The 27,215-nt window shown below is 35.6% G+C and overlaps 1 protein-coding gene across 2 annotated transcripts; it reads left to right on the top strand.

Annotated features, from left to right (window-relative positions):
- Positions 1-753: 753 nt before the first annotated feature.
- On the top strand, positions 754-26,840 carry LOC123880273 (G-protein coupled receptor 52). 2 transcript variants are annotated; one of them, XM_045928318.1, is made up of 5 exons: positions 754-838; positions 17,051-17,120; positions 18,451-18,629; positions 19,737-19,993; positions 25,765-26,840. In XM_045928318.1, exons 3-5 carry the CDS (start codon positions 18,458-18,460, stop codon positions 26,359-26,361), a joined length of 1,026 nt encoding a protein of 341 aa, XP_045784274.1. In that variant the 5' UTR covers positions 754-838; positions 17,051-17,120; positions 18,451-18,457; the 3' UTR covers positions 26,362-26,840. The 2 variants fall into 2 exon arrangements, with proteins under 2 accessions (XP_045784274.1, XP_045784275.1); XM_045928319.1 differs by having other exon boundaries at positions 19,737-19,981; positions 25,765-26,839.
- Positions 26,841-27,215: the final 375 nt, after the last annotated feature.

The raw sequence follows: 27,215 nt of genomic DNA, 5'->3' as shown, positions 1-27,215 counted from the left end.
GGTCTTTAAATTCATTTTCCTAATTTTGTAATCAACATAGTAGTAACTAGCCGTTGCCCGCGACTTCGCCCGCGTGGATTTAGATTTTTTTGAAATCCCGTGGGAACTCTTTGATTTCCCGGGATAAAAAGTAGCCTATGTGCTAATCCAGTATATTATCTATCTCCATTCTAAATTTCAGCCAAATCTGTCTAGTAGTTTTTGCGTGAAGGAGTAACAAACATACACACACACACACACACACACACACACACACATACAAACTTTCGCCTTTATAATATTAGTGTGATATTTCAGGGAATTCCACCTGTGTTATTGAAAATGTGAGATATACGGTTGAAAATAATTTAAAGCTCCGAGTAGGAGCTTAGAACACGTGGGAATATAAAAAAAGAAGCAGCAATAAGCTTGTTACAAGTGCAGAATTTCCACTTCGGTGAAATTCTTAACGTTCATTTTCAAACCAACATACAATAATTTATCTCTGTTAAAATAAAAGTCTTTTTATTTTTTTGCGGAAAATTGAAAATTCCATTTTATTTGTTTACGGCGGAGAATCCAGCCACTTTCATGTCAAGGCTTTGATGGTTGCATGGCTAACAGTTGACCCGATTTGTGAAATGGACAGTAGTTTAAGTCATAAGAAGCAGCTAAACGGTGAATCGATGGCGAGAGCAGTATAGGATGGTTGCGACGAACGCGGGGTGCGCGCGCTGCTGCCACTGCCTTCGCTCTCTGCAGTGAACCAGTAGTTACCGCCAGACCGATTGCGCGCTTGCTACCCCTCAGCAGGACACTGCGTCACGAGATCAAGTGCGTCACGCTACGGCGACCATAGGTAAGTCGCACTATTCTCTGAACTAAGTTGAAACTTTTTTTTTAAGTTTTCCTCAAGTTTAAAAACATTTTTTTTAATTTAAGGAAACCTTTAGCGAATTTTCTGTATATTTTATAAAGTAAAACAAACCTATATCTTCTTTACTTATATAAGTTATATGCTTACTCGCGATGATTAACAAGCTTAGTTTAAAAACCTTAGTTGGAAAACTTTAGAAAGCTGCATTTCAAAGTTTTCTTACATTTAATTAATATATAATAGTCAGTGTTGCATAAGTTTTTCTGTTGAGTGATTTTATTTAATACATAGTAATTTATGTATTGTGTGTTATTTTAGAACATCAAAGTTTTGTGTGCGTTTATGTTTTTAGTACTCACGTATTTATAGGAGAATTCAATAAAATAGTAGAAATTCCTATTTACTCGACTAAGCAAAGCCAAAAGGAAGGTTATTATTTTGGCAGTCTATGAATGTTTGTAATTTATTTTTGTTTACTGCTCCATTACGTAAAATGTTAACTACGCGGACTTCGATGAAATTTTCACAAAAACTCGTCAAGACTCAGATATCGTAGCCGCCATATTATGTCGTCCTAGCTAGAAATACGAGTAAATTTTGATTCAATATGTTTTAAATAAGCATTTTGAATTTAAAATATAATAACAAAAATATATTTGTTGTTAAGACGTCACCACATATCAAAAACGATTTTGCTTTCTTAGTTTGTACGCGTTATTCGTACGGTGTATTATGTATTGTTGCGTACTATGCGATAAAAATAAACACTACTTAATTTTTTTTTATATATTTATAATTTTATCTTTTTTTTTTTTTAATTGAAAATATTACAATAAAACTTAAAGCTAGCCTTATCTAATTACTATACAAATCATGCCCGCGTGGAATGGTGCCAAGAATACTGGCTGCATTTCCGCGTTGGACAGCCAGGCTGATCCGTTGCGCAAAAAATGAGATTTTATTTACCAAATTAACCAAATTACTTAAATTTACCAAACACGTTCAGTAAGAACACAATCAATTGAATAAATATTATTTAACGGACAATTTTTTTTATCACGATAAAATTCAACGAGGAACGGTAAAGAAAAAAGCAAGCGTCTATAACGCCATAGCTAACACCAGAATAACATTACGTCTTGATTTCTTCCGTTCCATATATGCGTTTCCTATATAGGTACATACTTTTTTATAAAATCACATTCAGTAGCTGCACGCCCGGTGTCTTTCTAAGCGGATAAAGAAAATTCACTTAAGAAAAAATTGCTTGCTAAAACCCCTGCAGGTTATTCAATTTTTCTTCGAAGTTAAGGCCGTGAAAATATCATTATGTTGTATAAAAACATAGGTACCAATGGTGATACTTACCTGGTGATATTTATTAAACTACAATTATACCTATATTATATGCAAACTTACAATTTATCTTGTAAAGTTTGACATCATGTGAAATCTCGAGTAGGTTAGTATTGGGTAACTATGACTTTATCAATACTTCGACATGAAATTTTATTAGCAAACTAGCTGATGCCCATTGCCCACACATCCACGTGTTTTTTAGGTTTTAAAATTGCATGGGAACTCTTTGATTTTCCGGGTTAAGAAGTAGTCTGTGTCACTCCATGCAAAAAATCAGGTCGATCGACGTGAAACTTTCCTTTCTTTCATTTGTCTTTACAACTTACTTTTCCATTCGCCATACACTTGACACTTTTTTATCGCAGTTCAAGTGAGTGGCTTGATCCCATTTGTCCGAGCTTGAGTAAAATATAATATATAGAATGCTACAATAGTATGTATAACTTTGGTTTAAGCTGAACGGATTACACCGAGGTTAAAGGGATTAATTATACAATAGTTATAGGTAGAGCTGTACCGTACCGTTTGTTGTAGCGCGTTCGACCTTTAGATTTTCAGTAATAAAGGATAAAAAATATTTTAAGTATATAACTTTCTCGACTATCTTAAACCACTTCAGTTTGAAGATAGACTGATTTCCACTTAAGCCTAAAAGCTACAAGTAAGTTTTCTCAGAAGAGCTGCTCATCCCCCTATCTATGAACTTACTATAGCGCTCTCTCTGTTTGGCTCTATCATTTGTATGGGATAACGTAACAGAGAGAGAGAGAGAGAGCAATACTAAGTTTATTCCGCGGATAGGGTATAAAGTATTCACTAAGTATTTTTCTTCTATACAACGGGACTGACCTTACAATCACGTGTTGTATGTAATGTGAAAATGCGATCATATTCTTTACGTGAACATTGGCTCCGCAGACATTCCTGTTTGTGGTTTTTCTGCTATAATTGTTCTTATTTATTATTAAATAATTATTTATTATTAAATTTTAATGACTTTTAACTGAACTATTAACATCTTAACGCATACCGTATAATGTAGCCTCCGCATACCGTATATCCATAGTTTTTTTATCAACTTGACGTTTAACTGGACGGGAAACCCGGAGCAACCCGTACAATCGTAGTTCCAATTTCATTTGAATATTAAGCAACCAAAGTCCATAAAATTTTGCAGACATATTCTAGAAACTAATATCTGTGTCTGTGGTGTTTTAGATTTTTCTAAAAATATGTAGTTTTAAAATTACAGGGGCTCAAAGATTTGTATGAAAATTTTTAAGACCGCGTAACTTTGAAACCGAATATTGCTTAATATTCAAATGAAATTGGAACTACATTTGTATGAAGCGAGTGACGGAGAGACCCCTATTAACTGGACGGGAAACCCGGAGCAACCCGTACAATCATTATTATTGAAATAAAATCAACTTTCTGCTCCTCAGTTTAAGTTAGTCATTATAGAAGTAATGATATCCGGTTTTCAACCAAGAATAAATAATATTCAGTACATTATTGGCAAACGTGTAATGCATTCCAATAGTGAACCTGAAATTGGGGGCACTAGGGAAAGATTGGATGGTCGACAAAAAAAGTATTCAGTAATATTTTAACATTTTAACTCGTGTTCATTGTCCATAATATTTTTTTAAATAAAATTTACAGTTATAAACCAATAATTTTAAGCTTATTTCGTGGTTTAGCGACATCCCGTCCCGTGCAGTCCCGTTGTGACCACGAATCATGCAACTGAGTTGAAATATCGGCAGTTAGACAATACAAATTAATCGTGGTACCCGTGATTTATAATAAAAAAGTACAGTATCTACCACACTTTGGCGCAGTTTAAAAGGAGGGTTATGTTTTAATACATAGGGAGGGATATGCCCTTTTCTACATTCTCTCCTACATACTTTATAAGCCAACTGATTTTAATAATTAATTAAAGGGATATATTATGAGGTGTGAAAATGATGACAAAGGTCAAAGGCTAATCAAGTAATTAATAAAACACAATAGCAAAATGAAGCCTCAATAGCTCAACCGGTAAAGGAGTGGACTGAAAACCGAAAGGTCGACGGATCAAACCCCGCCCGTTGCACTATTGTCGTACCTACTCCTAGCACAAGCCTGACGCTTAGTTGGAGAGGAAAGGGGAATATTAGACATTTAACATGGCTAATATTCTTTAAAAAAAATATATATATGTATAATTAAATATCCAAAACTCAAAATAACAACGGGAATAATAACAAAAATCAAGAGTTTTGTTATTATGAAAATCCTGACAACTTAATAATTTTTTTTGCATGCAGTACTCAGATACATGTGAGCATAAATAGCTATAGTGTGCAATTGAGAGAAAATGATTAGTGTCCCACTCTTCGTTTCTTTGATGGGACGCGTTAAACAGTTGTTAAGGACATTGCCCTTTAATTTTAAATGGTATCGATTTGTTTAGTACCGGTTAGAAAAGGGTGCAGCTCTGGACATTAACAGACAGGATGGTAGGGAGTGTGTGTTGGTAATGTGGTATCGATCGGGGTGCAGGGGCGCGGGGTCGACCTTGGAGCGCGCGGTCGCCATCGGAGGCGCTGAGGTCGACCTTGACTCCTGGACGTACGGCGCGCGCTTCCCCCCGCAGAATAACAACCTACCCTTACTAGAGGCCACCTCGCCTCTTTTACCCGCTTTCAAACGACGCGACGTGGTACGTCATTTTTCCAAGCGATCCTAAGCTTTCGCTATCTTACTGCGAGTGTTCGGTGTGTTGTACTCATAATGCTTTTTGCGTTAATTTATTAATTATCTTCTTAGGAATATGTGTGGTAATTGTAGAATATATTTAATTACTATGCCCATATTATAAAGGTAGAAGTGTGGTACTGTGTTGATTTGTCCTCCAATCACGCCGCACCAGAGCAAGTGATTTTTTGCATGGATATTTTAAAAGACCTGGAGAGTCACTCGCCAGGCTTTTATAGGTTACCTTCATTCCATAAAATGAAAAAGTTCCCAAGGAATTTTAAAAATCCGTGCATAAGTTAGTGCCTAGTTTAGAAGATTAGAAAATATTTAATAGGTACTTAACTAGTACTTAAATTTTGTCTATTACTAAGATTTATGGGTATTTTCGAGTAAACACTAAATAGGAAAGTTTTAGATGATAATTAGAACTAGGATAAGTCAAAATACACATACCTTTTTAGACCTCTACTATAAAAATTTAGTATAAACAACGCATTAAGTTTATTTGCAATGTTGAAACTTTCCTGTTCTCCCTCCGATAGAAGGTACAGGCGTAATAGGTATATTAAAGGCGTGAAATCATAATAGGTATCATTTCCTTAAGAAAGAGATCACGTACGCCTATTAAATTGTAAAACATTCTTAGAAATCACACTTAAAATCCCTCGTGGACGGAATAGCTACGTTGAACGTTTATCGCGTTCTTGAGAACAAAATGTGTCAGAGTTCAAATGTACTAGTAACCATGGTGCACTGAGTAAGGACATGATAGTACTGAATAGGTTACCTATAACGCCTGGCTCCAAATTTACGCTAGAAAAGTGGCATAAAAATATTTCGCTCGCTTTTTAGGTCATGTTTTTAAAACGGTGCGAGGTGAATTCTTGTTTAAAAATATAAAAACATTTTCACCTGCTCTTTTCGCAGGCGTGTGATTTTTTCCGCACATATTTTTTTTTTGTAAAAACGTATTTCCGAGCCTTTCTTTTGCACCATCATTATTGTTGGCTTGCCTTTCAATCATTCATCAGAGCAATAGAGCAACCTGATTTTTTCCATGGATGTAGTTAATTAAAGACTTGGAGAGTGGCATAGGCTACTTATTCTGGAACTTCAAAGAATTCTGACTGGATTTTAAAAAACCTAATCCACGTGGACAATTTCGCGGGCACCAGCTAGTAAACGATATGTATCATTATATAATATACTAGCGACCCGCCCCGGCTTCGTACGGGTGGACACTACCACGAAAAATCCTATTTTCCGGGATAAAATATAGTAAGTAATGGTTAAAGAAATTTTGAAATCGGTCCAGTAGTTTTTGAGCCTATTCAATACAAACATACAAAAATACAAAGGTTTCCTCTTTATAATATAAATATAGATTTGAGTTTTGAATTTTCTTTCGTCTTATATTGATTGAGTCACCTTACACATCCCTCCAGGTCCTGATGTGGCAAATTGTTAGTCAACCTTATAATACTGAAATTATTCTGGTTCATTACATAAAGAAATTAAAAATTTAAACACTATTTAATCAGGTAAAATAATTCCAAGTCATTTTAGTAACAAAAGGTACTTTTATTCACATCAACATAGGAGTTTTTTATAGGATAAACTTAGGTAGGTACATGTAAATAAAAATTAAAAAATTGTTGTAGATGGTCGATATTACTATGATACATTGTATTCATTTGGCCTTGGGTCACCGGTACTTGCGCAGATTTACCTCAAACCAAGCAAAATGGCGGCAGAACAGTGAGTGAGACATTTTCAGTCTCTTTTACGCCTGTGTAAAACAAGCAAAAACAAGAATTTGACCAGTATTTTCAAGGATGACCATTTTGCAGTCGGGGCTGGCAAGATATGAGCAAACACTTTAGAAACTTAGCTCAACTCTCGTAGATATATTATTTGTTAAAAATGTTTGATTTTACTGAAATCTAATTACCGATGAAGAAAAATCGGATTCCCATAGAATTTCGCAGTTCAAACTTGTCAATTTTTATGTTAGGTGAGATATTACTGAATAGAATTTTTAAAATCATATTTACATTTAAGAGGGCTCTCTCCGTCACTCGTTTGATACAATCGTAGTTCCAATTTCATTTGAATATTAAGCAACCAAAGTCCATGAAATTTCGCAGACATATTCTAGAAACTAATATCTATGTCTGTGGTTTTCCAGATTTCTGTTAAAATATTCGGTTTCAAAGTTACGCGGTCTTAAAAATTTTCATACAAATCTTTGAACCCCTGTAATTTTAAAACTACATATTTTTAGAAAAATCTAAAACACCACAGACACAGATATTAGTTTCTAGAATTTGTCTGCAAAATTTCATGGACTTTGGTTGCAGGCTATCGTTGTCAACGATCCCCCGTCGATTTCCTACGTATGATATTATTGTTCTTATCTCTATCTGCCCTGGTTCGTGCATTCTCGGTTCCTAGATCGGTACATTTGTGATGACCAATTCAAATTGCTGTGATTGGCTGAATTTACCATGTTCTTGCTGCGACAGTGAGTTTGAGCCACTAGCGGAACAATGTTAGCCGGTCAGAAGTGATTGCAATTAGTCAACCTGTTTGACGTCCGTGTTCTGTCTTCGATTACAAAAAAGAAAAAATTGTTGTTGCAATCATCAATTTTAGCAAATAGTGAAAGAGAGTCGGCCAATCAGAGGTCAAAACTACCGTCACACTTTCTGTCACACTATGGCAGTAGGCATACCGAGTAATGAAAACAATTTTTCATTCTGTCTAGGAAGTAGTAGGGTTGCCACCTGCCTCTTTTTGATTTACAGGCTACCACCATCAAAAATACGGGGTTTATATTTGAAGATATTTGAAAATTTGAAGTATTTGAAGAAATAGGCGGTGGTTCTCTCTGAAATGCATGGAAAGCCTATTTAGATATTTCAGTTTATTTGTAATTTGTTTGTTTTGTATTTTTTCTCTGTATGTTGCCGTGTCTTGATTGGTGAACCGTGTTTGCAATGTGGTTTTAAATAAAAGATTTATTTATTTAAATAGCTGTTAAAAATTCTTAGTTTTGTAAAGCAAAATGTTATACATTTCATGCATACAATCTTTTCAATTTAACTTAAAATTACATTTAATTTGTAATTCCACCTTCACAGTATCAATACTATGGCCGTAGCCAGGAATCGATTGCGGGAGAGGTTTTATCAGGGCCGGAAATGAATCCTGTCATGAGGAAAAAAACATTCGCTCAACTTTATGGGCTAATTACCTGGTTAGTGGAATTTCGCCTTTCAATTTGACAGTGAGATAAAATACAACAATAAAAAAGCGCGAGCGCAGTGAGCGTAAGTGTTTTTGGTTCAATACAGAAAAAATTAAAGTGAAAGGGAAACGAGTTTAGCCATAGCAAGATTTTATTTTTAAAGCTTCCTATCCATACTAATATTACGAATACGACAGTATATCTTTTTGCCTATCTATTTGTTACCCTTTCACGGCCCATCTTCTTTACAAAAATTTTGGTACTTACTATTCAGAGGTAACTTGCATTCCAGACATTTTTTTTTGGCGGCTTTTTAGCCCGGAAAATCCCCCACGGAATTTTTAAAAATCTAAATTCATGCAAACGAAATTGCGAGGTTTACACCAAGTAATAGAAATTCAAAGCGCGAGTGAAGTGAGCGCGAAATGTTTGATATATTTCCAAAAAAAAAAATTGGTAAGCAAATGCAAGAAATATAGTGTAAGTATTATTTTAGGCTTAGGTTTTTGACGGCTTCCCAGGCGCAGTCGCCATTTCTAAATTTCTGGTCTGGTGGGAGGCTTCGGTCATGGCTAGTTATATGGTTAGTATGGCCCTAACGGGCAAGAAATTAGACTGCATCATCACTTACCACTAGAAAAGATTAAAGTCACGGGCTAACTTGTATTAAAAAAAGCTTATATCCTCAAACCAAGCCCCGCCGCCTTGGCTACGACCATGATCAATATCGAGTGGGTTTCGGCTACGCATTGCCGCAAAAGGAAAATATTCTTTCTACTGGAAATAACGTCAGTGTTTGATTTCGCCAGCCAGCTCCTGCTGAATTTGTAAAAAACTGGCCAAGTTCGAGTCAGACCCACGCACCGAGGGTTCCGTATTCGGGTATTTTTTCCGACATTTTACTCAAGAAATCAAAAACTGTTATGCATTAAAAAAATATGTATAAAATAAATAAAAATCTGTTTTAGAATGAACAGGTAAAGCCCTTTCTTATGATAACCCACTTGATATATGTAGTTATCTTACTTTGAAAATTGAAAATACTAATATTTGTTCATGAACACATGACAGACGGATAGAAGGACAGATGGACAGACGGACAGACGGAAAGACTGACAGACTGACAGACAACGAAGTGATCCTATAAGAGTTCTTTTTTGCTTTTGAGTTACGGAACCCTAAAAATATTTAATTTTATTTGCCCCGTATTTTATTTTCATAATTACAGGTTTCTGTATCCTGAAATACGGGGTAACCAGTAAAATACGGGGCCTCTGGCAACCCTATTCGGAAAACACTGTCACATTCAAGTTAATGTCAAATATTTTGTTTTCAATTACAGAAAGCTGCATCAATCATTATTACAATATTTTCTTTGTTGTGATTGGCTGAATTTTTGAGTTTCAGCCAATAAACAGACTGTTTGCCAATTAAACGTCATAACAATATAAATGCCAGAAAGTTTAACCAAATAAAACAAACTTAATGAGAACCTAGTGAGAATGCAAACGGCACACAATTTATAATACATATTATGTTAGTCGTATATAATAGATATTATAGTAGTCGTTCACTTTGGTAATAGTCAGATTGTCATCAGTAAAATTGATATTGGTTGATGTATCGTAAATTATTGTTTCGGTGACAAATATTTTTATTATCTATTTATCTTTGAACAGAATGGAATAGAATGGAATGGAATGGAATGGAATACAATGATAAATTTTTATTCCTGTAAACTTTTAGATAAACTTCAAAGTGTTTTTGGATGGTCAGAAAAATTTACCACTGGTTCGGAATGCCGTTCCTACGTTTTCTAGGGTTCCGTACCTCAAAATGAAAAACGGAACTCTTATAGGATCACTTTGTTGTCTATCTGTCTGTCTGTCGTGTGTGTCAAGAAAACCTCTAGGGTACTTCCCGTTGACTCAAAACCATGAAATTTGGCAGGTAACCTAACTGCGTAATTTTAGGTAGTTTTTTAATCGATAAAGAAAGTTTGCGACATTGTTCAATAAAAAATTTGGATTCCAATTCCTCAATCCTGATGTTGCAGGGGACCTAACTACTAAAGCTAATGGGATTTAAAAAGTGTCGATTATTAATTGATATTGAAGGTATCTATACCAAGTAAACGTTCCATAGAAGCTTTGCATCTAACGTTATACCGAGAAACACGGGGTTCTCCTTTATTTTCAACATATGATTATTTATCAATGAATTTATGTCATTTAAGGTCCTGGTATTGCGCAGTGTGAATTCAACACACTTAGATTTCTTTGCATTTGGAATTGATTTGGAAGTAAATTGTTAGCAATAAATCAGAGAGTGACCTGTGATATGGCATTACATATAGTATACATTGTCAAAAATTATAATATTAAAGCTGTGCGTATTGCGTGAGGAATAGGTTGCAAGAGAGTTGCAACTTGCAGGGTTTGATGCATGCGCTATTGCCAGCAAACATGAGACATATTTTTATCTACAGGCAACGTCTGAGTAGGTAACGCATACGTCTAACGCAAGTTGAAATGTACCAGTGTATTTAGTTAGACCTATCGACAAGTTTGGAGTCGGGTGCAGTCTAAATGTGGCCCGTGTGTTTAGACTGTCAGTTTCTGTCAGTTTCACGTGTCGTCCCCCGCACTTCACCACCCCGCTTGCACAAATCGAGACAGCACAAAATTTTCAAGATTTCTGGGTGTAATTTCTGGTTTTCGTAGTTCCCACATAATTATAACAATATAAAATATATAACGATAATTTTTTTACTACATAATATTCATTAAATTTTCTAGGTCTGTGGTTTTTCCAAATTTCATTAAATTGCTTCGTTGTCTAGAAAAACGAGCACAAAGTTGGGCCTTTTTTTAACGAAAAATACAAATCTTTGAGCCCCTGTAATTTTAAAACTACATATTTTTAGAAAAATCTAAAACACCACAGACACAGATATTAGTTTCTAGACTATGTCTGCAAAATTTCATGGACTTTGGTTGCTTAATATTCAAATGAAATGGGAACTACGATTGTATGGAGTAAGTGACGGAGAGAGCCCTGTTAATATTCAAATGAAATTGGAACTACGATTGTATGAAACGAGTGACGGAGAGTGCCCTGTTAAAATCAACTTTCATTTTTAACATTATGATTATAAAGGTTCAAAGTCAGCTCCTCTCAATTTTTCCCTGTTTTTAATTATTGTAGCCAAAGTAGCTTTGGATTTAAAATCGCTTGTTGTACTTAATTAACTAATGGCGAAAATGAAATCGTATCCTATCCTATTATATCAGTGTGTTACAGTATCATTGTTGTTTGTCCAAAAAGATAATTTGATTACTTATAGAAATAAAAACATAGAGTAGGAAACTTAGCGAGAGATTACAGATAGGATTGGTTAATATTATTATTCACTTCGACCGTAAGTGTATATTTAGTTCCTAAAGCGAATGTATATGGATATTTTAGCTATGCGAATGTTCAGTTTTATATTTATTTGCACATTAATTTAATTTTGTGGTGCACATAACAAAAATACGACAATGCCAATAAGTGAGCGCTTTTCAAATAAATATCTGTCTATCTATCTGTATAATAAATATCGGCATTATCCGACTTGATTTCAAAAACAATAATAAGTAATAATTACTAATAAAATATTAATTATTGATTGATTATAAAGTTGGTCACAGATTGCTTGCGCTAGGCCTAACCTAAAAAGTGTAGTTTATTACTTGCTAGCATATCTATGCTTGCTAGATAATGACCACGAGTTAGGTTTAGGGTACGAAGTATAATAAGTAAGTTTAAATTTATATAATAATAATAGATTTTAATCGCTTGTATGTATGTTATGCATTAATTACTTAGCAAATTTAAGGTTTACCTATAGATTGTATGTAGTTTAACGATAAACAATAATAAAAAAATAATAGTAAAGTATTAAAAGAATACGTTGGATCGAGCCATTCTTCGGTTTATGGTACATCTTTCGGTTTATTCTTGTAAAAGTTTAATTGAATAAAAATAATTTGAATTTGAATTTGAATTTATGAGATTATCGCGTACATAGACAAAGTTGGAGGGACTTTGTTTTGTAACATTTTAACAAGAATGTAGCAAACATGTTACATAATCGACAAATTCGTAGCCCTTCTACGACGCGTAGCACACTGTAGAGCTCACACAGGCTTTTCAGTTTTTTCATTATTTGTAATCGCATGGTGGCATGGTTTTGCTGGTAGGGTGGTAACAAGCCACCGAAGCCGCTCATTAGACTAGACCAGAGACGATCTAAAATAACAGTGTAATTGCAGGAAATAAAATTTTAGAGGATGAGCCAAAAACTGAATGAAAGCTGTTGAAACTTTACTGTAATTGTACCATTATGATCAAAAACATAAATTTTAGACTCAGTCTCATGTGCGAAGTAAATTAAGTAGGCAATATATGTACACGTATCTATGTAGTACTGTGTACTGTGTTGAATAATGAAAACGTTCCAGGAGAGATACGATGTACTCCCAACCACAGCGCACTTTGAATAAAACGCTCTGGAGCTTTGCAGGCTCTCTTTATATTTTAATGCTAGCTCACCCGCCCCGATTTCTTTCAGTGAAATTTTAAAAATCCTTTCATATAGGATGGATATAATAATAATGTGAGTTACTTATTAATGTTACGATGATGTCAAATCTCATTTTTGTAAACCAAGCTTATTGAGCTGAACTGGAGCTATTAATCTTGATTAGATGATCAGTTTTTCTTTCTGTACAGACATTTTGATGTAGAAAACGAATATAAGTCTGTATTATACATAACATTTCTAGTAAAAACTGTAATATTACTTTTTCAAGCATAATACTTGTTAGCAATCTCTGTACTGTTAAGCGATTTGTGTACATTAAATAGGTATCGCACTTGGAAGGCATCAATTCAATGTTAACAATATATATACAATATACATATATAAATAAAGTATATGAATTTTGCAAATTTTGTCTCTTGTGATGATTGTAGTCCTTCAGAAAGAGTTATTAAATCCGGAAAATAATGCTAAAATTTATGGTTAAACTTTATAACAATCAGATCACTCGGTAAGAGCGAAGATGTTCTTCCACACAGGAAGATAAAATTAGGAATTTCAAAAGTTTAATTTTTTTTAAATTATATGCGTACGCCTACTTTGCTGTATGTGTAGGTAATACGAATAGGTACTCGTACTTTCTCTTTATTGGGAACTAGCTGACGCCCGCGACTTCGCCCGCGTGGATTTAGGTTTTTCGAAATCCCGTGGGAACTCTTTGATTTTCCGGGATAAAAAGTAGCCTATGTGCTAATCCAGGATATTATCTATCTCCATTCCGAATTTCAGCCAAATCCGTCAAGTGGTTTTTGCGTGAAGGAGTAACAAACATACACACACACACTCACACACACACACACACACATACAAACTTTCGCCTTTATAATAACTAAATGATTAAATGATTGACCGTGGCTTCGTGCATCAGGCTTATGAAAATAAAACCAAAGTACTACCTGTTCTTATGATGTTCTTTAAAAAATGTGAATGATTAATTTTTTAATACCTTAAAAAAATTGCTTAGTCATAATAATTCGTTACTTGATACATTAGTGTAGTTATCCCTAAATATAGCAATAATTGGCCAAAAAATCACGTTGACCCATTGCTCTGTTGTGACGTTATTGAAGGACAAACTAACAAACAAACAATTTCGCATTTATAAAAATATGCTGGATTCTTTAAATACTGTAAATCATGAAAAATAAAAAGTTTAGCAGCTATATTCATGAATATGTTTAAACAGAATACTGATTACGACTTTATTTTGTACAGTAATTTTTCTCTGCGAATAAGGGTTGAATTGAAATGTTTTCGAGTCACGAAATTTCCTTTCCCCGTGTTGGATCAATATCATTATGGGAGGGCCGCGACTACCGACGAAAATGTAGACTACGAATATAATGTACCTGTGCCCGCCCTGTAACATTCACTTACGAATATTTTCATTTAGTTTTCAATACCAATAATCCATCCATCAGCCTGTATGCGTCCACTGCTGGACATAGGCCTTTCCAAGAGCGCGCCACCAAACACGGTCCTCCGCCTTCCTCATCCACCCGCTCCCCGCCACCTTCTTCAGGTCATCGGTCCAGCGGGCAGGAGGTCGTCCCACACTGCGCTTACCGGTACGCGGTCTCCACTCCAGAACACGTCTGCCCCAACGGCCGTCGGTTCTGCGACAGACATGGCCTGCCCATTGCCACTTCAGCTTGCTAATCCTTTGAGCTATGTCGGTCGCTTTTGTTCTTCTGCGAATTTCCTCGTTCCGGATTTTATCCCTGAGTGTGATACCCAACATAGCTCGCTCCATAGCGCGCTGAGCGACCTTTAGTTTAATACCAATAATGTAGCTTCTAAATCTATACAAGTGTAAATAAAAAATTTATAACACAAAACAAGAAAAGGTTAATGTAACTAGAAAAGAGCTGGTAACTTTCAAACGGCTGAACCGATTTTCTTGTATTATAGCTCAGAACACTCTCGATCAAGCAAACTTTCAAACAAGAAAACTAAATTAAAATCGGTTCATTGGTTTAGGAGCTACGATGCCACAGACAGATACACACGTCTAACTTATAACTTCCCTCTTTTTGGGTCGGGGGTTAAAAACTTTATTTTAACTAAATATATAAAACGAAAATATAATAAAAGGACTAATTTCTCAACGCACAGGTAAAACTACTAGACGGATCGCGCTTAAATTTCACCTACATACAGCTATTATGACGTAGACATCAACCCCCTAGGGGGTTGAATTTTCAATTTGCAACCCCTAGGGGGGAAATTTGTGTAGTCCACGCAGACAAAGCCGCGGATATTAGCTAGTTCATTTCATAAATCAAGAAATGCTCTATCAAAGAATGCCAACTATTTCCCTATAATCTGATATACATCACGATTGTAGACCTGAAACTCGAAGTTTAATGATAAAAGCTATACTTGGTAAGACAATCAATATACCCTAAGCTCTCACATTTAAGTGGGCATCGGGAACTCTGCAGCATTATGCTTGAGTAATTGTAAACCCGTAATTCACATTCATGTAATACTAGGATGTAGGATACGCGTGGATGTAGGTTTTTAAAAAAGGTGGGAACTCTTTGATTTTCCGGTACTAATCCAGGGTATAAACTATCTCCATTCTAAATTTCAGGCCAATCCGTCCAGTAGTTTTTGCGTGAAGGAGTAACAAACATACACACACACACACACACACACACACACACACACACACACACACACACACACACACACACACACACATACAAACGTTCTCCTTTATAATATTATAGTGTGATAGTCATGGGAACAAAATTCGTGTGCAATAGATATAAGAAGCGACAGGTCGAGATGATGATGATGGTCGAGGGGACGCCCAGCACACCCGCACAGCCCCCGCGCTGGTGCGGGATAGCGCGGGTGACGTGCGGGTATGCGGAGCTCACACCTCGTCTCATACTCCGATTGCCATCTCAACCTAGTCGCGTACTACATCTATGTCTGTGGTTTCCCACATTTCCATTAAAATCAGCGTTCAGTTTTAAAATTACACGGTTTCAATAATTTACATACAAGTCCAATGTAACTACCAGTAGCTATTTTTACGGAAATCTAGCAAACCACAGATATTGATACGATATAGATTTAAGTTCTACTAGTAGCTTAGTTTCTGAAACATGTCTACAAATTACATCGAGTTTGATTGTTAACAGGGCTCTCTCCGTCACTCGTTTCATACAATCGTAGTTCCAATTTCATTTGAATATTAAGCAACCAAAGTCCATGAAATTTTGCAGACATATTCTAGAAACTAATATCTGTGTCTGTGGTGTTTTAGATTTTTCTAAAAATATGTAGTTTTAAAATTACAGGGGCTCAAAGATTTGTATGAAAATTTTTAAGACCGCGTAACTTTGAAACCGAATATTTTAACAGAAATCTGAAAAACCACAGACATAGATATTAGTTTCTAGAATATGTGTGCAAAATTTCATGGACTTTGGTTGCTTAATATTCAAATGAAATTGGAACTACGATTGTATGAAACGAGTGACGGAGAGAGCCCTCTTAATATGCAAATGAGAACCAAACAATGTTTGTTAGCAGCGAGTGTCGGAGCAGCTAATAGCTATGAAACGTTGAGTTAATTAGTTTGCTGCACGTACAGCGACGTCTAAAGTAGGCCAATTGAGGAAAAGCTGTCTTCTCTACACACATGACCTAGTTAAAAACTAAATATTCCCACTACGCTATGTAATGAGTTTTGCACAGAAGATTTAAAGAGCAGCGAAGTATTTGTGAAAATATAATGCAGTTTTCAAAAAAACCGGCCAAGTGCGAGTCAGACTCGCGCACTGAGGGTTCTGTACTAGGGTATTTTTTCCATTTTGCGCGATAAATCAAAAGCTTTTATACATAAAAATAAATGAAAATCCGTTTTCGGATGTACAGGTAAAGCTATTTCATATGATATCCCACTTGGTATAGTTATCTTATCACATAAACACATTTTAATTTTTTTAAAATGGTGTGACCACAAATTCGCGGTTTTTAGATATATTCCTGTACTTGTGCTATAAGACCTACCTACCTACCAAATTTCATGATTCTAGGTCGACGGGAAGTACCCGTTGACCTAGAATGTATAGTTTCCCTAACTTGTAAATAACTCAAACTTGACATTGGCTAATCAGTGTAAAGCCAGACGTGTAGCTCGGACAATATATTGAGCATTTTCATTATTTCGCAGGTACAGTATGGCGAAGCTGTTATGAGATGGACGAGCACAATTCCTTCGTAGCATTTTCCGAAAATTAACGGTAAGTAAATTTATATTCAAATTAAACAAGTGTAAATTAAAAATGTATAACACCCCCGACAAGTGAAGATTACAGTAACTAGAAAAGAGCTGATAACTCTCAAACGGCTGAACCGATTTTCTTGGATTATAGCTAAGAACACTCTCGATCAATCCACCTTTCAAACAAAAAAAACTAAATTAAAATCGGTTTATTAGTTTAGGAGCTACGATGCCACAGACAGATACACACGTCAAACTTATAACAGCCCTCTTTTTGGGTCGGGGGTTAAAAATAGCCTATATCAGTCTCCGTAATGAAAGCTATTTCTACCAAATTTCATAAAAAAACATTAGAGTTAAATAAACTTGTTTATAATTCAAAATTTTCATCCAAAATTTTCTTTTTCCCGAAATGCTCGAAGAACTAGTCTGTGCTTACATTAGCCATTGTTTGTGTTATTACAAATATCGGGAATTCTTTGTGAATATTAAGCAAATATTCGACAAATTACATAATTTCACGACGTTCTACCCATTGACCTAAATAGCTAAGAGGCCATAGGTCAAGTACACGTCTCTACTGAAATATAACGCTGCATTCTACGAAGGGGCGATGAGTAGGTACAGCTGAAGCATTAAACATAATATGTATTTGTAATATTTTGTATATATTTTTAAATATACTATGTGTTTATAATATTTTGTATTATTTTTGAATTTTTCTAAATTTTGTTAACTTTGAAATATAATAGCAAAGGTAAACTGTCTAATTTTCGACTAATCAGGTACAAGTTTTGTTTCGATTGCGCGTTTAAACTGCCATGCCATTTATTTAACAAGTTTGCCTGCTTTCATCTGCTCATTGCAATATCACTAATAAGTTTGATCGTAGTTAAGGGTTACCTAACATGTAATTAAAAATATGTACCGGGTATTTTTTTTGAACAGCGAACACGCATCTTCTAGGTAAACGTATCACCCCATATTGCGGAGTATTATTACTGCTGATTAGGTGTGATTGTTATCAAGCATGAGCTTGTGCATTTGATGATTAAAAAAATCAATGACTAATGTCAGTTTTCTGAAGGTTTAGAAGGCGATAATACAAGACTTAAGCCACCGGCCACACAGGCCGCGTATGCGTCGCGTAAGCGTAGACGTAGCGCGTAGCATTGCGTTGTTACGTATGGAACTGTATGAGACATGGCATTCCGCTTGCGTGGCGTGAACGTTCACGTAGACGTAATGCGTGCAGTTATGTCTACGGATTCACGCGCGTCACAAGCAAGTGTCACGTGTACGTGCGCGCGTGTGAATCGGCTTTTAAGCTCAATTTTGTTCTTTTTCAGCTCAGCAATGCCAGCCCGAATGCTCGGCTCGCGCGGCGCGGGTGGGGGTGAGGTGAGTGTGGCGGACAGCCCACTCGCCACCTTCGAGTCCCTGACACAGGCCGCGATCATCGCCGTCATGGGCATTGCCATCGTAGTCTCTAACCTCCTCATCATCGCGTCTTTTCTCAACTTCAAAGGTATTCTTAAGATTCGTAAGACAACCAGAGTAACCATCATAGTTCAACTTGTTGAGAAGCTGAAGTGGCAATGGACAGACCACTTAGTTCGAAAAGCTGATAGAAGTTGGGCCTCAAGGTACTAGAATGCCAACATAGAAGCAAGTCAAATCGCAGGGAGCCGCTGGTTTCAGACGGCACAAAACCGTGGCTGTGGAAGTCCTTATGTTCTTATGTCCTATGTCCAGGAGTGGACGTCTATCGGTGTACAACTTGATAATGATGAAAGTTATTCTTATTAGTTAAGGCGAGTTCTCACGAGGCTATTTTAGTTGGTCAACTTAAATCGGTTTACACACTCACGTGTTCCGCGTAACTACGGTAGTTGGTTACTGCGCTGCCGAAGCCACCGTGCGTGTATACTTTACTTAGTTGGGATCAAACGTTAAATCCGATTACCTGAACAACAAAGTATGCTCTTGATTATTTTGCACCGCCTGCAGTCTGTTTTCCTTGCGTTTTCCCAATCTTAAGACTGTCTGGAAAAAGCGCTACTTAAAAGGCCATTTTTTGTATCCTTTCTTTGTTTGTTTATTGCATTGTTATTTTACGTTAGAAGTAAAAAGTAGAGTAATAACAATAAAGAGATGAGCGAAATAGTGTAAACTAGGTTAATTATTTATTGAGAAAAATAACGGGAGAGAACCGCGCTTTCAGAAAATAATTGTATTCTCTTCGCTCATATTGTATTATCCGGTATTAGAAATATCTACCCTCATCTGTTATTTAATCGTGATAAAGAATATATATGCTAGATAATACACCGCTAGGTTGCCTATCAATTCCATGATTAGTTATTTATGAAAAAGTAGAGCATCAGCTGAGAGAATTAACGCCGAGTTGCTCGAATGAAATTCAAAAATGGCGGTTAAACTAATAATTTAACACGAGACTTCATAGAATTCTAGTTATTAAATTAGTTTTACCTCTACTTAAACTTTTGCATTTGTTTCGAACAACTCAGTAAATGCCATATGCAATTTAAAAAATATAATGGGTATATATTATAAGTTTTATTTAGATGGAGTTTGAGAAGCTCCTTTGTCTTAGGGATTGTTTTGTCTGTAGGCTTGTCCCACGAGGTGATCAACTACTACTTGCTGTCTCTGGCCGTGGCGGATTTGCTGTGCGGGCTGTTCGTCGTGCCCCTCTCCGTGTACCCCGCCATCACCGGCCGCTGGATGTTCGGAGATCTCATGTGCCGCCTGGCCGGCTACATAGAAGTGACTCTGTGGTCCGTCTCAGTATACACCTTCATGTGGATCTCGGTCGACCGGTACCTTGCCGTCCGGAAACCTCTCCGATATGAGACGGTCAGTGCGACGGTAGTTATCAATTTCTATATTATTCTTCCTCCTTCACAATCTGGATGCTCTGGTTCTACTGACTTCAGGAGCTTGTTCAGGGCGCTTAACATCAGGTCTCCATCAAAACCAGCTTTAAATAAATAATAAATATCAAACTTTTGGTAATCCAACATACTTATCTAAGTATTTCTCTTATTTAGTTTTTATTAATATTTCTTCTATTTAAATAGCTTGGAATCTTATCCATTTGAAGTGTTGTTAGTTTTGTTTTTCTTGTACAATAGTTTAGTTGCTAAAAGCTTTACATCCTTTTTGTGTACGTTTACAAAAGACATAACACAAAATTAAGTTACGCAACATATTTTTCCCATTTCATAATAAAAATATACCTACATTTTCATTATAAACTGTCGATAAATCGACAGTTAAGTATTTGTAAAATTGATTAAATTATCATAGTGGGATTATAATCACAAACATATTGGCTCAATTGATGGAGAAATCGGATGTAATTGTCATGAACACTGCATTTTCCTTTTGCATGTAATTATAATAATTCTAAATAGACTCATGATTTTATTAATTTTACTCTTACTAGCGTAGCATGAAGTGAATATTTAATATACTTTCTACTTATTAGAATTAGAGATGATTTTTAAGATTAAGGTCATTTAGAGCCAGAATGTCACAATAAGCACAACCAGCACAAAAATTTACTTTATTTTTAATCACGTTTTATTTTCAATTTTAACTTAGTTAAGCTCGATTTCCTTACGATAAAAGTATATCCGTAACAGCTAATTACACTTTCAGCAAATATGCGGCTGAATCGAATTTTGCGATACTTTTTGATAGGACGCATGAAATTGCCTACAGCGTATCCGTAGCATTGCATTTTGCTAACAACAGATCTTGAAGTAATGTTACGCCTCGCAGCTATATTGAATTGCGGTGTAGAATAATAAACGTATCCGTTGCTTCATACTATTACGATAAACGAAAAATAAAGTCATTAAATGATGAAGAGACAATTGGTAAAACACGTAATATGGAAAAATTATTCGAATTTAAGTGGCCCAGGTTATGAGGTTCATGATTCCTAAGGATGAGACTGACGCTAAGACGTTCGAAACAAATGTAAAAGTGGAGATTAAACTAATTCAAAAGTATTCTTAAAATTAGTTTAGTTTCCACTAAAATTAGATTTGTTTCGAACAATTCAGCGTAAAGTAATCGCTTTGATATGTCACTGGATAATTGTAAATATCGTTAGCCTATATATAACAAATCAAGCGGTATTATAAAGAGAAAAATTGGGAACGTTCTGTAAAATCTACGATACCTAATTATCATAGTTTTACTATTTAGAAGTTTTAGATTAAGCATGTTGAGTTAGCCTGTAAGTGAGTATACATTGATAGTCCTAAGTTTATATAAGTCGTCATAATTACTTTTCTTTGTATACCGTTGGCTTCCTATTAAATAAAATAAAATAAAATAAAATAAAATAAAATCATAGTCGTCAACCGATAGACGCCCACGGCTGGACATAACGCCACGGTCTGGCAGCGCCGCCAGAATCCAGCGGCTCAGATTATAATACTTGCACAGTTATCTGGTGACATAATTTATACAAAGCAGTTGAAAATTCTCGTTTGAATTACGTTGCTTTTTGAGCTCTTCATTATCATCTTTAGCGTGAGTAGATTACCTAAATTCAGTTAGCCCGTCACTTTATCGTTTCTATTAAGGAACAAATTATTAATACTCTATTACGATACCCATATTTAGACCTATTTACTGACTGTTCTTTGTTTCATGACCTGCTTTGGTTTGGTCTTATTAGGCATAGATTTGGTATTGACAAATTTAAATAATAATTGGTGAGCCTGCAATTTGAATCAGTCATTTGTTACTTTAAATGAAAATATTAAACCGACACCTCCCACGTAAGTTGTTGTAAGCCACAAAATTGCCATTTTGCGTTTTTTACATAACAATGTCTATTTTTATGTATTTTATATGTTCAATTAAAAAAAATCCTAAAAATGTTGTTTTTTAAAGTACTTATGAGGCGTATAATGTTGTATGTTTCAAACGAGGATGACGTAAAATATCATATTGACCTTTACAACGTTTTATGTGGGGTGAAGTCGCACGTTTGCGCCTCGTATGTAACAGATACAACAGATCACGCCGGACTTCAGATGAAATGTTTGTAACTCAAGACACTGATATGTCACGGTTGTGTTTACATTTTTTTATTTCATTATCGTATTTTAGTAATTTAATAGTGATGCCAAGCTAAACTATTGTATAGATTACATACAACAATTTACGTCGTTGAGGACACCCAAAAACAGTATTGTATGATGACATACAACCGTTTACGTTGCAGAATTATAATAAATTTTGTGTTAAGTGATACATACAACATTTTACTTCGGCATTTATTTCTCAAAATTTTGTTGTATGATTACATGCTATATTTTACGTTGCTATGACATTGTTTTCTTTCTTACATACGACATTGTATACAATAAAACTAAGTTAAAATTTAGTTTGATGGCGACGTAAACTCATGATAGTCAATAAAATAACTAATCGGCTCATCATACCACTAGGTTACTATATAATTAACAAAAAAATCACTACTACGATATATAATTTCAGAGCCTACCTTTCCAATAAATAGGTTGGTAGAACCTGCCAGGTGGTGGAGTCCAATTTCTTTACGGCCTATCGTCCAAAAATAACAAATATTTTTTATGATTTTAAAGCTCATGGCCAGAAAAAGGCCAGAAATGATACTGTAGTCTTCAGCAGATGCACCTTCCTACTGGCAGATCTCTATTGTACAAACACGTGATTTATGGATCTTTAATTTCGTTTTAAAGATACCATAGAGCGGAAGAGGAACTCAAAAGTATTCACGAAAGATCTGTCTGCTAAACAGGGCATGCTGATACGACAAAAAAATGACAACACCTCATTTCAGCTAAACTTGAGCTCTTGAAATAAGTGGAGAAGTTCTATGGACAGTTATACACAATACAACAGAATACAATACAAAGACTTGTTGAAGATTTGGCTAAAGATCCCAGAGCTAAATTGACGGGACACTATACCCAAGATATCCCAGATGCCAGTTTATACGAGATAAGTATGGCTCTCAAACAACTCAAGGATAAAAATTCGCTCGGTGATATCAGAATCACAGTAGAATTCCTGAAAGCGGGTGGCAAACCAGTACTTAAGGTCTTTCAGCGATTTTCCAATCTTTTTCCAAGGGATTTTCAATCCCGTCATGGCGATAATGCCGTAATAAATAATAAGTAATGGTTTATTTGTTGCAATGTGGGCACAAAAGGTTAGTGAATCTTATATTCAAATTAATCTAGTTGATTGCATAACGAAATTTCAAAGTTACAAACATTACTCAAGAAGAGTCATAGACTCATCTCGCTGCTAAGCCATGTCTATAAGCTGTTGTTATTGTAAGTCATTATGAATCGTCACAATAATAAGTTCGATGACTTTCAGGATCCCTAACAAGCTTGATTCTGAAAAAGCTTAAGCACTATTGGTCACATTCATAAGCTGCGACATGTTATGCATAATATAACTGAAGGCTATTATAATAATCTGCCACTTTGCTAAGCGTTTGTAAACTATGAGAAAGTTTTTGATTTGGTGGAAACTGGGGCTGTATTAAGGTCGCTATTGAGATGCTGAAACAACTGCCTGTTCATACAAATGCTGAAATAGAATCCTGTACGAAAACACCATGTCAGTCGACATATAGGACCAGACTAGGCCAGTCCAATTGCAGTGACAGGGTGCACATTGAGACGTAATTCTCTGAAACTCTTTACCACTGCTTTGGAAGACGTCCTTATGTTTAAGCTTGGATTGGAATGAACTTGACATTAACATCAAAAGAAATTCACCTTCGATTTGTCGATGACATAGTCACTATCGCAGAAACTCTGGGAAACCTCATTAAGTTTCCCAGTTTCTACATTTACAGCTCAATGACCTTTGCAAAGTTTCACAACAGATGGGCCTGAAAATGAACATGAGTAAGACGAAAATTGTGTCTATATCTTATGTCTCGGCCCACCCAGTAATCGTTGAGGGCTCTGCACTCGAAATTATAGAAAAGTGTGAGCCTGGAACAGGTACCTGGACCAGGTAGGTAAGTGCAATTTCAAGAAACAGGTCAGCCAACGAATCCGACTCGGCGGCAGCGTACGGAAACTAAATTAGTCTTCGAACAGTGCGTTTTACCAGTGATGACATATTATGGATCCGAGATAATATGGTCACATATTATAATGGAATTCATAAGAAAGTTCAGAGTCACTAAGTGGACAATTAGAGAGCTATATTTGAAGTTTCTCTGCGTGATCGAATCTGGAATGTGGATATCGGTAGGAAAATCAGAGTAACCGGCATAAATGGGTTGCGAAGCTGAAGTGTAAATGGCCGGGGCACATAATTCGAAGGACCCATAGACGTTGAGGTCCCAAGGTGCTGGAACCTCGCACTGTAAGGCGCAGCGTTGACAGACTCCCACTAGGTGCACAGACGACATCAAACGAGTCACAAGGAGCCACTGGATTCAGGTCGTGGCATATAGAAGTCCCTACAAGAGACCTATGTCCAGTAGTGGACTTCCATTGGTTGGAAATGATGAATCGGACTACACATACTACATTTTTTTTTAATTTTAAACGATGTACACTGTTGTATTTAACACATACGATGACACTCAACCCGTTTTTTCCAGCGTAATTTGTTGTAAGTATCTTATACAACATTTTACAAAGATGAAACACGCCGTAAAATGTTGTATGAACAAAATCTCAGAAATGTGAAGTATTTCTATGAATTATCTTTCAGAATATGTTAAAGTACTGTAAACTATAACTAAATACCGAATTTCACAAAAATATATTGAAAAATGGAGCTTTAATTTCAATTTATATCTTTAAAACGCTCTACTGAAAAGTTGTAGTTTTGGGGATACAACAACTTACGTGGGAGGTGTCGAAACTTAATCATGACTTAATTTCGTAGATCTGACTTGGAGCTTTACCAAAGTAAACAATGTACCTAATCATCAAGAAGGTACGTATCTTACGGTTTTCTTTAATTTTCGTATATACGTAAGTACAAAGATAAATTTAAGTGTACCTTATGGGTATGTTTAAAATAAAGTTACATTTTGAAAGATGTATTGACTTTCATCTAGGCAGCAACTGATACTTTTATTAGGTACCTACCTAGTTTGTTCCTTTGCGGCAATGTTTGGTGTGATCCCAATCCCTCATATGAAACCTGTCAGACCGAATACTTACTCATATAGGTACGTGTTAAACATACATCTGATACAAACGAATACGAATACACGGATAGAAAACCTATTAGCGCAATTTAACAACATAACATACAAAATGTTCTGAGGATTATACTTGAGCCGAAGCCTGCGGGGATTTTATACCGTAGCCTTTTTATATAAAAACGAACGTGAGTAAGTTATCAAGTTACTTACTTCACTAAATTAAAAGAATTATCACGACAAGATTTTTTTTAAACGTTTGCGAATTATGTTTGAATTTTAGTAACATTAGTTTATAGTTTATCATATCATTTCTTTTAATCGGTTAATTATATTGCATTAAAATACATAATTAGGTAAATTATTGTCGTGGTAGTCAATTTATTTTGCACTAGTCTGCAAAATTTGTATGATGAGCACTAACTACTTCATTACATTGATTTAGGTTCAAACGCGAACGCGAAGCCAATGTTGGATGGTGTTCACCTGGATTTCCGCTGCTATGCTCTGTTGTCCTCCGTTACTCGGCTACAAAAAAGAAGCCAACTTCGACAAGGAAACGCTCATTTGCATGTTGGATTGGGGTACGACATACGCTTATACGGCGACATTAGCTATCCTAGTACTAGGACCGAGCGTTATTTCTATAGTGTACAACTACTTCTATATATTCTCGATGAAGAGAAAACTGCATAGCGGAGCACCGATCCACGATAAGGAGTACGCGACAGCGCTGGCCGAGAACCTATCCAACCCTAGCCATTGGATGAGCTTCGTGCTCGTCACCGCGTTTTGGCTAAGCTGGGCCCCGTACGCCGGAGTTCGGTTTTATGAATATTTTACTGGTCAGGAGTTAAAAATTCCTATGTTGCATTTCGGTGTTGTTTGGCTGGGTATATTAAATTCGTTCTGGAAAATTGTCATTCTTTTATCTCTAAGTCCTCAGTTTAGACTCGCACTCAGAATACTCTGCCTCACCGCCTGCTGTCGCACGAAAGGACGATTGCAAGCTGAGTTGATCGGATTGGACAATGACGATTAACTCATAGGTACTTTCAGAGATAGAGTGTTGAAATTATAAATTATTGAAATATTGATTTACGTAATAAAAACAGAGTAAAATATTTTAATGTGTTTATCAAAATATTGATTGGGGATTTACAATTACATGCTCAATTTATTTTTAACAATGAGTTATATTACGAATATAATGTGGAGTAGGTTATCAGTCAAATGTGGACGCTACGACGGTAACAATAAACGTTAAAAGGGGTCTATCTATTATAGGCGTCAATGCAAACGTAGTAAGTAGCCTCATTTGAATGAATCAAATTCAACGGAATTTCGTAGATACGTTTTAGTAACTACTATCGATATCTATACTTTTCAAAATTTAAATTTAAATATTCAGTTCCAAAGTTACACGGTGTCAATAATTTACATACAAATCCTTAAACCCGTTTAACTTTAAAATTAGCAATTTTTACGGAAATCTGGCAAACTATAGAACGTGTCTACAAAATTACATCGAAATTGAGTGTTAATTTTCAAATGAAAACCAAACTACTTACGTTTCTAGAGCGAGTGACGGAAAGCCCCCTGTTAAATGCTCCATGAGTATGAACACAATTAATTAATTTATTAAAGAAACAAGAAACAACAACAATCACTACAAAAGTCATTCCTCTAATTAAGTAAGGCGTAGTTTATAGAAAATAGAGTCTATTTACACTCGTTCATTGTTTTTGCTTAAGGCGCCCACATTTATTTTACTTTAAGAAAGTAAGTACACTGTGTAAGTATGTTGAGTTGGTTAAAATTATATTACAGTTATTAACTAAATGTTCTGACAATAATATATGGTTATTGATTTCTAATATTATATTATATTTCAAA

Source organism: Maniola jurtina, chromosome Z, assembly GCF_905333055.1.
Source record: "Maniola jurtina chromosome Z, ilManJurt1.1, whole genome shotgun sequence".
NCBI classification, from domain to species: domain Eukaryota; kingdom Metazoa; phylum Arthropoda; class Insecta; order Lepidoptera; family Nymphalidae; genus Maniola; species Maniola jurtina.
Note: the sequence above shows the minus strand (reverse complement) of the source record. Positions and strands in the feature narration are given on the sequence as shown.